Consider the following 13,999-nt stretch of genomic DNA (forward strand, 5'->3'; position numbering starts at 1 on the left):
GGGTTCATACCTCAGTGCCTTTTTCAGTGGATCATATTAATGGTCATGAAGTGTCAGTTTGTCCCAGTAGTGATTATGTTACATTTGATCACAATCTATTAGCTAAGGTAGTGTCTGTGAGGTTTCTTCATATAAAGTTATTTTTCCCTTTGAAATTAGTAACAAAGTTGTAGTGAGCTTGCATTCCTCTGAGAGAGGGTGCTCTTGGAGAGGATGAATTCCTGTGGCTATAGTTCTGTGAGCCAAGTTGCTTTCACTTGTTACAGATATTTTTTTTAAATAAATCTTTATTCAGATTATTACAATTGTTTCTCCTTTTTCCCCCCATAGCTCCCCTCCACCTGGTTCCCACCCCACCTTCTGCCCTTACCTCCTTTCCACTGTCCTCATCCATGGGTGTATGATTTTTGTCCAGTCTCTTCCTGAACCCCCCCCATACCCCTTTCCCCCTGAGAATTATCAGTCCACTCCCTTTCTATGCCCCTGATTCTATTATATTCACCAGATTATTCTGTTCCTCAGGTTTTTAATTCACTTGATTTTTAGGTTCACTTGTTGGTAGATATGTATTTGTTGTTCATAATTTTTATCTTTACTATTTTCTTCTTCCTCTTCTTTAAGAATACCTTTCAGCATTTCATATAATACTGGTTTGGTGGTGATGAACTCCTTTAGCTTTTTCTTATCTGTGAAGCTCTTTATCTGCCCTTCAATTCTGAATGATAGCTTTGCTGGGTAGAGTAATCTTGGTTGTAGGTTCTTGCTATTCATCACTTTGAATATTTCTTGCCACTCCCGTCTGGCCTGCATAGTTTCTGTTGAGAAATCAGCTGACAATCGTATGGGTGCTCCCTTATAGGTAACTAACTGTTTTTCTCTTGCTGCTTTTAATATTCTCTCTTTGTCTTTTGCTCTTGGCATTTTAATTATGATGTGTCTTGGTGTGGTCCTCTTTGGATTCCTTTTGTTTGGGGTTCTGTGCGCTTCCTGGACTTGTAAGTCTATTTCTTTCACCAGGTGGGGGAAGTTTTCAGTCATTATTTCTTCAAATAGGTTTTCAGTATCTTGTTCTCTCTCTTCTTCTGGCACCCCCATAATTCTGATGTTGGTATGCTTGAAGTTGTCCCAGAGGCTTCTTACACTATCTTCAACTTTTTGGATTTTTTTTTCTTTTTGCTTTTTCGGTTGAGTGTTTTTTGCTTCTTTGTATTTCAATTCTTTGACTTGATTCTTGTGTTCCTCCAGTCTGTTGTTGGGTCTCTGTATAATATTTTTTATTTCAGTCAGTGTATGTTTAATTTCTACTTGGTCCTTTTTCATATCTTCGAGGGTCTCGTTATATTTATCGGCCTTTTCTAGGATATTCTTGAAAAGCCTTATAACCGTAGTTTTGAATTCTATATCCAGTCGTTTGTTTTCCTCCATTTCTTTCGTTTGTGATCTGTTTCTTTGACGCAGCATTTTCACTGCTTCCCTGAGTTGGTAGGATAGATTTGTGTGCTAGGTTTCCTATATGGCCCAGTGGGTCGGCCTCCCCAGTTAACCTGAGGTGGACACTCTTGGTGCACCCCTTTGTGGACTGTGTGTACAGCCTTGTTGTAGTTAAGTCTTGATTGTTGTTGGTATCACTGGGAGGAATTGACCTCCAGGCCAGTTGGCTGTAAAGATCTACTGTGTCTATGCTGGGAGAAGTTCAGTGCTGGAGACAGCCTTATAGGATTAGACTTGCTAAATTGCAATAGCCTCTGTGCTCAGCTTGGATGGGGTGGAGTCTCAGGGCAGAGCAGACAGTCTTGGCTTCCAGTCAGCCTTGCCCTTGCGAGTGCGTGCCTGCTCGCGCCTCTAGACCTCTGCCTTCCCTGGCTCCCGAGTCTCCGCCCGAGAGTCCAGATTCCCCCCCGTAAGAGCGTGGGTCCCCAGGGGCTCGCCTGGAACTGCGGTTCAGTGCATTCAGAACTGGGGTTCAGTGCAGTCAGGAGCTTCTGACTCCCTTCTGCTAGGGAAAGCCTGTAGCAACCTCCGCAGCCTTTGTGCACACTGGCGCGCGCTTCAAGACCCCTGCCCGCCGGGGCTCCTCCAGGTCTCCCCCGGCTCTTTGAGTCTCCGGGTGCCTTTCTCTCTATCTGACAGTCCAGACTCCCCCTGTATGAGCCTGGGTCCACGGGGTTTCGCCTGGAACTGGGGTTCAGTGTAGTCAGAACTGGGGTTCAGTGCGGTCGGGGGCTTCCTTTCCCCTTCCGCCAGAGAAAGTCAGCCAGGCTCTCAGCCGCCCTTCCTCTCTGCGCGCACAAAGACCCTTTGCCGTACCTCCAATTCTCTGTGAGCTTTTCTCTTTCCTTCTAGTTGTAGAATTTTCACTCAGCCAGCTTTCCTGTGGTTCTGGATGGTGTCCGTTCTGTCTTTTAGTTGTAGTTTTGAAATTGTTGTGCGAGGCAGCAGTTTAGGTGCTTACCTATGCCGCCATCTTGGTTTCCAATCACTGTTACAGATATTTAGATATGTTTTATTGATTGTTTCCAGTTCCCTCTCACTTCTAAGATCTTTTTTCTGAGTCCTTGAATTGCTATGAATTTTTAAAAAACATTTTTGAAGTGAGCATTGAGGTAAGATAGTAAAGCTAAAGTGTATTTCTCTTAAAATGTAATATTTGAGACTGGGAAAAACATTTGCAACACATTTGCTAAAGGATTAATTTTTCTAATATTGTATGTCAAGGTCTCCTTCAGAATAATGAGCAAAAGACCAACAGTTCACTGGAAAAACTGATCAAAATGAACAGAAGAGGAAATGCAAGTGACCAGTAAACATTTCTCACTAGCAGTCAGGGAAATGCAAGTGGAAATAAGAATATGCCTTTGGTTCATCCTCCAGATTGGCATACATTTCAAAGATTGGTACAGTGCATGCTGACAAGCCTGTGGGACATAGGCATTCACGTGCCCTGATGATGGAAGTAGAAACCAATCTGGCTTTTGGGAATGGAAGCTGCACATGCAGAGGCTGTCCCTTGCATCCTGTGCATAATAGTAAAGGCCTGGACAACCTCAGTGACCATCATGAGTGAATTGTCTGGAAAATCATGGTGCATCCATATAATGGAAAACTACAGTGATGGAAAATGCTTGCCTAGGATATTAAATTGTAAAAACAAAACAAAAGCTGTAGAATGGAATACATAGTATACTACTTTGGCTTAACTGACAACTTGTAATGCATGTAGATGAACTGAAATATGTGCCTTCAAGGAAGGTACCTGGAATAATTAGGGCTCAGGAATGCGGGGAGACACTTAACTTTTCACTACACCTCCATTTTTTTTTTTTTTTTAAATATATTTTATTGCTTTTTTACAGAGAGGAAGGAAGAGGGATAGAGAGTTAGAAACATCGATGAGAGAGAAACATCGATCAGCTGCCTCCTGCACACCCCCTACTGGGGATGTGCCCGCAACCAAGTTACGTGCCCTTGACCGGAATCGAACCTGGGACCTTTCAGTCCACAGGCCGACGCTCTATCCACTGAGCCAAACCGGTTTTGGCTACACCTCCATTTTTTACTTTATAATTTTATACCATGCATACATATTAGCTTTTCAAATAAGTGTAATATGCAAATTTTTAAATATAGTAATTATTTGTCCCAGCAATTTCTCCTTTGGGAATCTGTCTTATAAAAAATAAAGATATTGCCCTAGCTGATGTGGCTCAGAGGATAGAGTGTCTGCCTGTGGACTGAAGGGTCCCAAGTTCCATTCCGGTCAAGGGCACATGCTCAGGTTGCGGGCTCGAGCCCCAGTAGGGGGCATGCAGGAGGCAGCCAATCAATGATTCTCTCTTATCATTGATGTTTCTATCTCTCTCTCCCTCTCCCTTCTTCTCTGAAATAAATAAAAATAAAGGTATCAGCCAGCTGGTGTTGCTCACTTGGTTGTCCCATGTACCAAGAGGTTGCTGGTTGATTTCCGGTCAGGACACACACCCTAGTTGCAGGCTCGATCCCCACTAGGGGGTGTTCAGGAGGCAGCTGATTAATGTTTCTCTAATCAGTGTTTCTATCTCTCCTCCCTTCCTCTGTCTCTAAAATCAATAAAAACCTTTCTTTCTAAAAAGGAAAGAAAAAGTTGCAGAGCAATATGTACAATAAACTAATATTTTTACTTTTAAAAAGACTTTTTTATATAGAGAGTAAATTGTGGAAAGAATACTTCAAACAATGAATTTAATAGATTTGGTAACCTTGGGAATCAAAATGGGGAGATTAATAACTTTTTTTTGTTGTTAATCCTCACCCGAGGATATTTTTCCCGTTGATTTTTAGAGAGTGGAAGGGAGAGAAGGGGAGAGAGAGAGAGAGAGAGAGAGAGAGAGGGAGAGAGATTGGTTGCCTCCCACATGTGCCCCAACTGGGGCTGGTGATCAAATTTGCAACCCAGGTAAGTGCCCTTGACCGGGAATCAAACCCATGACCTTCTGGTACATGGGCTGACACTCTAACCACTTAAATACACCATCCAGGGCATAACTTTTTTCTTATTTATTTATTTATTTTAACATTTATTTCAGAGAGGGGGAGAGAGAGAGATAGAAACATCAATGATGAGAGAGAATCATTGATTGGCTGCCTTCATGCCCCACACTGGGGATCGAGCCCACAACCTGGGCATGTGCCCTTGACCAGAATTGAACCTGGAACCCTTCAGTCTGCAGGCCAATGCTCTATCCTCTGAGCCAAACCAGCTAGGGCATAACTTTTTTCTTTATATATCTCTGTGTCCTTTGATTTGCCACGACAGTGTATTTGATACACATGTATTTGGTAATAAAAAAAAATATTTCAAAGCTGTTAGGTTAATTAAAATGCAAGTGAGGCCCTAACTGGTTTGGCTCAGTGGATAGAGCGTCGGCCTGCGGACTCAAGGGTCCCAGGTTTGATTCCGGTCAAGGGCATGTACCTTGGTTGCAGGCACATACCCAGTGGGGAGTGTGCAGGAGTCAGCTGATCAATGTTTCTCTTTCATCGATGTTTCTACCTCTCTATACCTCTCCCTTCCGTTCTGTAAAAAACTCAATAAAATACATTTTAAAAAATGCAAGTGAGGAGCTGATAGTGGCCACACATCCTAAGGCTTCACCAGCTCTGGGAGGAGCTGGGGAGGCTCCTGAGGATTGGGGGGTTATATAGGGGAAATAGGGAAAAGACATTCCAGGAGGAGGAGCCTGAGGAGCACCAGTGCCTATAAGAGGAGCTGCTGGCCTCATTGCTGCCAGGTACCCATGCTAGGGGGTGGGACAGTAGGACAGGAGCCTGGGGTGGGAGGGGTTGGTAAAACCAGCCCAGTTCTTCCTGTATGGCCGTTAGGGAGTAGAGGCCTGTGCTGCTTCTCCCTTGGAGTGGACAGAATAGCAGGGTCAGTGACCAGATGGCATTGCATTCAGTTGTCATGCTACTCTTTATTTTTCTGTTTTCCCAGCTATCACTTTTGTAATTAGAGGAGGAATACTCTTTTTAAAATGTATTTGCTCAAAATAAGTAAATCTATATGTATAAAAGCGTAAGTGACCATTATGACTGAACGACTGGCTATGATGCGCACTGCCAACCTCCTGCAGCCCCTCCCCCTGGCCAGCCCCCATCAGCCCCTGGGGTTTCGTACATAGCAGAGCAGCTCCTTTGCTGCGATCTATTGAAAGTCAGCCCTCCACACAAGGGTTGTCTCGCTTCTGTCCTCTCCCTTCCCCGGGGCCACCCGCCATGGTGGCGGGGTGGCGGCAGATGCAGCCCCTTTCCCAGGAGGCCTGACTCCCTCCTCAGGCCTGGCAGCCAGCCTCCTACGGTAGTGTCCATCCCGCCCCCCCATCACCCCTGCACAAATTCCTGCATGGCGCCTCTGGTAAATAAATAAAATAAAATGTATTTGTTCAGTTCCCAGGTGTTTTGGGAACTTAGTGATTTGGAATTCAGAAGTCAGTCGGTTCTAGAAGGGCAGGGCAGGCAACAAGGGTCAGACTAACAGTTTGAGCCTATGCACCTGCTCCTGTGTTCTCAGGCAGTATGTTTTAGTGCGTATGCACACAGAACATGAGTTGTTGTGGGTTTCTCTTTAGAGAGAGAGGAAATAAACCACATTGATTTGTTCCACTTATTTATACATTCATTTAATTGGTTGTTTCTTGTATGTGCCCTGACAGGATCGAACCTGCAACCTTAACATATCGGCACAACACTATAACCAACTGAGCTACCTGGCCAGAGTAGAACAAGAGTCTTGAATGAAACATTTATATTGTACATTTTGTGGTCCAAAAGCCTTGGCTGTCAGAGTTTCATTTTCTACTCCTTTTTATCAGGAAACCATAAATACAGGCCCTTTTGTGATGCGCTCCACGTGTCGGAGATGTGGTGGCCGAGGCACCATCATCACAACTCCATGTGTTATATGCAGAGGAGCAGGAGAGGCCAAGCAGAAGAAGAAAGTGGTTATCCCTGTGCCTGCAGGTGAGTTCTGGGCTCCTCCACACACACAGGACTGAGAGCTGAAACATTGTCTCCTTGTGATTTGGCTGTTGTAAAAGCTGGTGTTAAGGCCCTAGAGCCCTGGGCTGGAGGAGGAATTGGAATCTCCTTGCATTTTTCTCTTTGCACTAGTTAGCCTTAAAATCTGTACTTACATGTCACTTGGGGGAGAAGGGACCTGACATGTTGACTCTTCCCCGTGCATGGTGAAGGAGCTCCTTCATCTCCGTCTTTACTCCACAAGGCCAGCATTGTCCCCATTACTAGCCCAGCCTGCACCACCAACCCTCCTGGAGGCAGGGGCAGCTTGAGACTGCTCTCCCCAATTGGCTCTTATTCCCAGGGTGCTCTTTTCACAGGACAGTCTGATCATGCCACTCACCCTGTTGAAGATCCTGCAGCGACTCTCGGGGGCAAAGAAAAGGCTTCCTCTCTTGGCCTGTGCTGGCCTCTTTAGCCTCCCCTCTTATGAGCCTTCCCCTTGTTGCCTGCCCTGCAGTCTTTCCAACTTTCCTTCAGCTCCTTGAACAAGACATAATGCCTCCTAGAACAGCCTTTGCATATTGCCGTTTCCTGTTTCTGAAACTTGCTTTCCATCATCTTTTCAGCAGTTAACTCTGTTCTTTGGGGCTTCCTGTTCCTTAGATGTACATTAGTCTGGAGCTGTGATGCTTTCCTTCTGAGAACATGGCTCTATTTTAAATAACTCATTTTTAGAGTTGTTATTTGATTAATATTCATCTCTGCTACTGGACTGGACACTCCTTGAGGTACTACACGGCCCTGGTAAGAGGCAGGTGTTCAGCAAGCTTCATTTAATAAATGGAAGGTGCCCTTGTTTGGTTGAGTTATATGGTGCAATGTTGAAAAGTTGTACTTGTTGCCATATTTAATAACTGGTGTTCTCATTAACGAGAAACAGGAATGAGGAAGGCTTTCAGTGGCTTGAATCTTGAGTGGAAAATGCCATGGGAGATCTCCAAATAATCATTCTTTTTTTGAACTTTTGTTCTCACTCGCAGGAGTTGAGGATGGCCAGACTGTGAGGATGCCTGTAGGAAAAAGAGAAATTTTCATCACGTTCAGGGTAGGTGCTCTGCTTGCACAGCCTCTGTTGGGCCTTACTGTCGTGGAGCAAGTGCGGCCAAGGCTTCTCATGGAGAGGTGGGAGCTTCATGGGATACGTTCTGCCATCCGAGTTTCCAAGGATAACAGTGGCCACCTTGGTGGGGTTATTAAATATGTTATCATCAATCTTTTGTTCTAGGTGTGGAGAGAATAGAGTTGCTTTAAGATACTGCCCTAACCGGTTTGGCTCAGTGGATAAAGCGTCGGCCTGCGGACTCAAGGGTCCCAGGTTCGATTCCGGTCAAGGGCATGTACCTTGGTTGCAGGCACATCCCCAGTGGGGGGTGTGCAGGAGGCAGCTGATTGATGTTTCTCTCTCATCCATGTTTCTAACTCTCTATCCCTCTCCCTTCTTCTCTGTAAAAAAATCAATAAAATATATTAAAAAGATATTTATTAGTTGGAAACAAAAAAACATAAAAGTACAGAAAACATCTTGTGTTTGTACTTATGTATCAAATTGTTGGTAGAGACAGTAAGTCTCAAAGATACAGTTTTACCCACTATATACAAGGGCAAACCTGGTTTTCTGAGATAAGGGAAACCTTATAGGAGATAATGGCTTCTACTGGCAATTCCACTAGCTACATACCTGAGAAAAGCCCACACAGGTGCAGCAGGCAGAGGCACAAGATGTGTGTGACTGCCTCATTCATTGTAGCAAGACACTGGCAACAACCCTCTGTCCTTGGAGAATAGAATGGTGGGTGAACTGCTCTGTGGTTGCAGACAGCTGAAGAGCAGTCATAAGGAAGAAACTGTAACAAGACTTCTCAGTTAACAGAGAGGAGGGAAAGAAAAATTGCAAGAGGGTGCAAGGAAGATAATTTTTATAACCTTTTAAACCACTTGAGATGATGTAATATAATAAGGACATGTACGTATGTAGTAAAAGTTAAAAGATGCTTGTAGGAATGATAAATACTAAATTCAGCAATGTAGTTAACTCTGGAGAGATGAGGAGAAAGCAAGGAGACTTCACCTGTATTTGTAACATCTTATTTGTAGTAGTATATTATTTACTTTGTACTTTATATACATGTGAAATATTTCATGATTTAAAACAGACAAATCTAAAGGGTGAATATTCTAGACTGAGAAAGACAAAGACAGCAAGCTGGAAGCCAGTAGATAAGAAAAGTTTGGTAGTCTGACCGGTGTTGCTCAGTTCATGACCTCTGAACCAGAAAGTCATGGTTCGATTCCTGGTCAGGGTACATGCCCGGGTTATGCGCTCTATCCCCAGTACGGGGTGTACAGGAGGCAGCTAATCAATGATTCTCTCATCATTGATGTTTCTATCTCCCTCTCTGAAGTCAATAAAAACATTTTAAATTTAAAACACACACAAAAAAACAGTACTTATAAAATCAAAATAATTCTAGTGTTGACAGTCTGTTTTAAAGGTAGTTTGTGCCAAATGACCATTTGGAAAACCATTTTTGCCTTTGTAGATTTATTAGTCTGTGTTCCTCTTCACTTTCTAGTAAAGTAAGATTTTTTAAATGTTCAATAAGCCAGTTTTACTTTATTTCTGTTCATACTTGAATGGCTTGATCTGAGCCTGAGGAAATCTAGGCACTCTTGCATTACAGTATAGAAATGAATCTGAGGTGTAACCTGGTATAGTGCTTCACTTTGGTCAGTGTGCTCTCCTCCTCATGCTACACTCCAAGCAGAGAGGCAGTGTAACTGACCCTGGGCTTGGGCTGCTGACACAGGCTGATGTCCAGTTTCCAGAAGGCCTCTGTGTATAATGCCCATCTCTTGTGTTTGACCCTAGGTGGAGAAAAGCCCTGTGTTCCGGAGGGATGGTGCAGACATCCACTCTGACCTCTTTATTTCCATAGCTCAGGCTCTTCTTGGGGGTACAGCCAGAGCCCAGGGCCTGTACGAGACAATCAGCGTGACGGTAAGGGGCAAAATTGTCTTTACCACCCTCCTACTTCATTGCTTCCATTTTTTTTTTTTTTTTCCTTGAAATGGAAAATGGCTGACAAGTGGATAGAACCTGTAAACAACCAACATGTCAGGGATTCAGGGGAAAGGAAATTTGAGGGAGACAAGAGGAATGTCTGGCCATTCCTTGAGTTTGAGTCACAAACTCTGGGCCTTGATGGTGTCATCACCAGGGATGCGATTCTTAAGTCCCATTCCCTCCTTTGCTGAGCCAGGGAGCAGCTTCAGTAGTACACTCCTGTGTTGGCTTTGCCTTGTGATGTCTGGCTCTCCGTGCTCCCTCCCTCGGCTCACCTCCCCAATCACCTGCCCCTATATCCTTGTTACTGGCTCTGCTCAGGATGGACCCCAGCTTAGCCAGTTTTCATGTTGTTGGTGGGCTCTGTCTAGATCCCCAAGTGGGCAACTGGAGTGAGGAAAACCACAGGCTTCTTTTCCTTATAGATCCCCCCTGGAGTCCAGACAGACCAGAAGATTCGGATGAGTGGGAAAGGCATCCCTCGGATTAACAGTTATGGCTACGGAGATCACTACATTCATATCAAGATAAGAGTTCCAAAGTAAGCGCCCACTTAGCCATGGCAAGGCCTGTGGGATCCCTGCACACTTTCACCATCAAGCAAGGGCCATTTGAGGGCCTTTTATGTGCCAGGTCCTATGCTGAGTGTCAGTGTGGTGGTTTAGCACCACCACAGTGCTGGGGCTTGGGCAGGCTACTTCTTTAAGTTAGTGTGTCCTGCCCAGGTTTTCCATCTGCAAAGAGGACATATTGAAAAAGGTTGACCTCCTTGAGTTGGAGAATTAAATAAATAATACATAGGGAATGCTTAGCTATTGCTGCTGTTGTTTTTATTATTATTGCTCTCATGGTGCTCACATTCTGGTGGGAGAAACAGATGTATAACCACATCATGGCACAGGATGCCCACATCCTCTGGAAGAAAGATCCAAGCAGAATGCTGTGGCCATCCAGAACAGGCATGCCGACTCTGTTTGGGAGAACTAGGTTGCCAGCACTCCTTTTAATTCCCTACACACACACACATTTACAAAAGCTCCTTGGCCTGGCCCAGTAAACTATTTAGCACAGCCATAGTGGCAGTTGTTTGAAACACTTAGGGTATTTTAGGAGATTTTTTTTTTACAGAAGCTTTGAGGATGTGGTTCTTCAGGTCAGGCTGTATGCTCTGCCTGGGTTGGGGGTCCCACATTTCCTATACTGGCCTAGGCCTCATCCTTCAAAGAGCTGCCCAGTGGAAACGCTTGACACTGACTGTACTTGCTCCATAGGAGACTGACAAGCCGGCAACACAACCTGATCCTGAGCTATGCTGAGGATGAGACTGATGTGGAGGGGACAGTGAATGGCATCACCAACACAAGCACCGGTAAGGTGGCACGACAGCACATGGGCATCCTCAGTCCCTTTGAAGCATGTTGTTTCCACTTGGGGATCTTCATGGAGCCTCCAGAGCACACAGAAGAAAGAGGGGAGCTGAGGGCTCAGAACAGCCAAGTGTAACTGTGCTCCAGAGCACAGCTACTCCTTCCTCTGTGTTAGAGAGTCCTGGATGGCTTCCTGCCAGGTTGCAGCCCTGTGTCTCAGAGAGCTGCTCTTCGGAGTTCTATCCTTGGTTCTGCCACTTGCCTTGTGACCGTGGGCACATCACCACAGTAGAGCTCCTTTTAACAGCTTAAGAAGAGGGATGGAAGGCTTTATGCATTCCTGACCCAGAATGCTTCACCAAGATTGCAGAGTGTCTGATAAACAACATCTTCCACATCAATAAAAACCATCGTTACGTGGCTCCAAATCTGCCTATTCCCAGCAGGTCTAACTTCGAATTCATCTGGCCATGAACAGGTGCCTTATTTACCCTGAGCTCAAATGTCACACTCTGTCTATAGAGTATAGTTAAATATTAGTGATATTTGACACCAAAATGCTTTCAGGCAGAAGCTCTGGTGATGGGGAAACCGTGGCCACAGCCCTTTTCCCATGGGAGGGGGTTGCTGTATTGTGGAGATGCTGGTTCTCTGTTGGTTGGACGATTGCTCGCTCAGGACAGGATGTACTGAGAGTGTAATTGGCTTCAGCTGTAAACATGTTTCCTCCTTGTTGCATCATTTTGTTTCTGTCTGGACCTCTTGTGTTTTCAGAACTTGAATAGTATTAGATTAGTATATGGTCATTCAGAGCAGGTGATGGGGGCAGGGTTGGATTTCCCAGTGAAGTCGCGGGCTTGGTCTTGGATTCACTTCCCACTCCACCCAGCAGGGATGGGTGTCCCAGCAGGAGCAGCCTTTGCATGGACTTGCTGAACTCCTGTTGAGTCCAGGAGACCAAGTCCTCTGTGAAAAAGTAGCGACCACAAATCCTGTGGCCTAACCAAGCATGGATGAGATACTGTTTTAAATGGTGTGGTACATATCTATACTTTCCCCTTATTTTCTTGTTATACCCTTGAACAAAAAAGAAGTGGAAATAGTGGGAATAGTTATTCCATGTAACTTTAATGTACACTTCCAGCTTCTTTCTGAATCCCAAATGTTATCACAATCGCATAGCATGTGAGATTTATTCTGCAGACAGCTCTCGCCTGTCCTCCTCCTCTCTGCAGAACTTTAGGGTCTCTTGAGCTGAGCCCTGCACAAGCACATGAGCCTTGTGCACTATATTAGAATGCTGAGTATTAGTAGTCACCAGTTGTTACCTTTTTTTTTTTTTTTTTAATATGTTTTTATTGATTTCAGAGAGGAAGGTAGAGGGAGAGAGAGAGAAACATCAATGATGAGAATCATCCATCGACTGCCTCCTGCATGCCCCCTAGTGGGGATCAAGCTCACAACCCAGGCATGTGCCCTGACTGGGAATTGAATGGTGACCTCCTGGCTCAACCACTATACCACACTGGTCGGGCCTGTTGTTGCTTTTTAAAACCCCTTTCTGATCATTTAAATTGAGAGTTGATCATATAAATTGAGAGTTGATCATATAGTCAGCTTCTGAGTGTTCTTAGAACCCTCCCTATTTTTATGGTTCTTGTCCTGATAGCTAACTCCCTCTTGTCTTATTCAGCCAGAATTTATTGGGAGCTTCTTGTGTGTTTGATACAGTACTTTGCCAGTTCTTCCTTTAAGATTTTTATTGCCCTGGCTGGTATAGTTCAGTGATTAAAGTATCGTTCCACGTGCAGAAAGGTCTTGGGTTCGATTCCCAGTCTGGGCATATACCCAGGTTGTGGGTTCAATCCCCAGTCAGGGCACATGTAGGAGGCAACAGATCGATGTTTCACTCTCACATTGATGTTTCCCATCCTCTCTAGAATCAATAAAAATATATCCTTGTGTGGGGATTTTTAAAATATATATATTTTATTGATTTTTTACAGAGAGGAAGGGAGAGGGATAGAGAGTTAGAAACATCAATGAGAGAGAAACATCAACCAGCTGCCTCCTGCACAACCCCTACTGGGGATGTGCCCACAACCAAGGTACATGCCCTTGACCAGAATCGAACCTGGGACCCTTGAGTCCTCAGGCCGACACGCTATCCACAGAGCCAAACCAGTTAGGGTGGGTGGGGATTTTTTTAAAAGTTTTTTTGTTATTGACAGTTTTACTGAGTATAGATTAACTTTTAATATATACACTTCTGAAAAGTTGTTTATAAAGTGAAATGCATATGCCAAATTATATATCTTTTCTATTCCTATTATGATTTCAGAGTTGTATTCCAATGGGAAATTTGGCTCCCAGGCATAAATTTTTATTTATTTATTTATTTATTTATTTATTTATTTATTTATTTTTGATTGATTGATTTGAGAGAGGAAGGGAGAGAAAGAGAAACATCAATTTGTTGTTCCACTTATTTATGCATTCATTGGTTGATTTTTTAATGCACCCTGCTTTGGATCAAACCCACAACCTTGGCCTATCAGGACAATGCTCTAATCAACTGAGCTACCCGGCCAGGGCATAGATGGCATTTAAGAATCTTAGAATTGGCCCTCACCGGTTTGGCTCAGTAGATAGAGCGTTGGCCTGTGGACTGAGGGGTCCCGGGTTTGGTTCTGGTCAAGGGCATGTACCTTCGTTGCGGGCACATCCCCAGTAGGGGGTGTGCAGGAGGCAGCTGATCGATGTTTCTCTCTCATCGATGTTTCTCTCTGTCCCTCTCCCTTCCTCTCTGTAAAAAATCAATAAAATATATTTTAAAAAATAAAATGTTGAGTACAGGTCTGTAATCTAACTCATAACAAAACTTTGCCCTCCCTACCTAGTGGTTGGTAGATCTTTAAAATGATGCATTTGTACAGCATAGTTAGTCAGGTTAGTCTCAGCTTGGGCCCTAAAGAAACAGGGAGCAATCTCCCTGTTTCTGGAGCATTTAGGG

At 44.3% G+C, this 13,999-nt stretch overlaps 1 protein-coding gene across 2 annotated transcripts in view; it reads left to right on the forward strand.

Annotated features, from left to right (window-relative positions):
* DNAJA3 (DnaJ heat shock protein family (Hsp40) member A3) overlaps positions 1-13,999 on the forward strand; it is a 35,825-nt gene that overhangs the window by 17,490 nt on the left and 4,336 nt on the right. For both annotated transcript variants that reach the window (XM_080678051.1, XM_080678052.1), the window contains exons 6-10: positions 6,348-6,495; positions 7,536-7,600; positions 9,425-9,553; positions 10,045-10,160; positions 10,891-10,988. In XM_080678051.1, the coding sequence (XP_080534177.1) occupies positions 6,348-6,495; positions 7,536-7,600; positions 9,425-9,553; positions 10,045-10,160; positions 10,891-10,988 (556 nt within the window). The remainder of the gene's footprint in view (positions 1-6,347; positions 6,496-7,535; positions 7,601-9,424; positions 9,554-10,044; positions 10,161-10,890; positions 10,989-13,999) is intronic.

This window comes from Plecotus auritus, assembly GCF_963455305.1.
Source record: "Plecotus auritus genome assembly, chromosome: 7".
NCBI classification, from domain to species: domain Eukaryota; kingdom Metazoa; phylum Chordata; class Mammalia; order Chiroptera; family Vespertilionidae; genus Plecotus; species Plecotus auritus.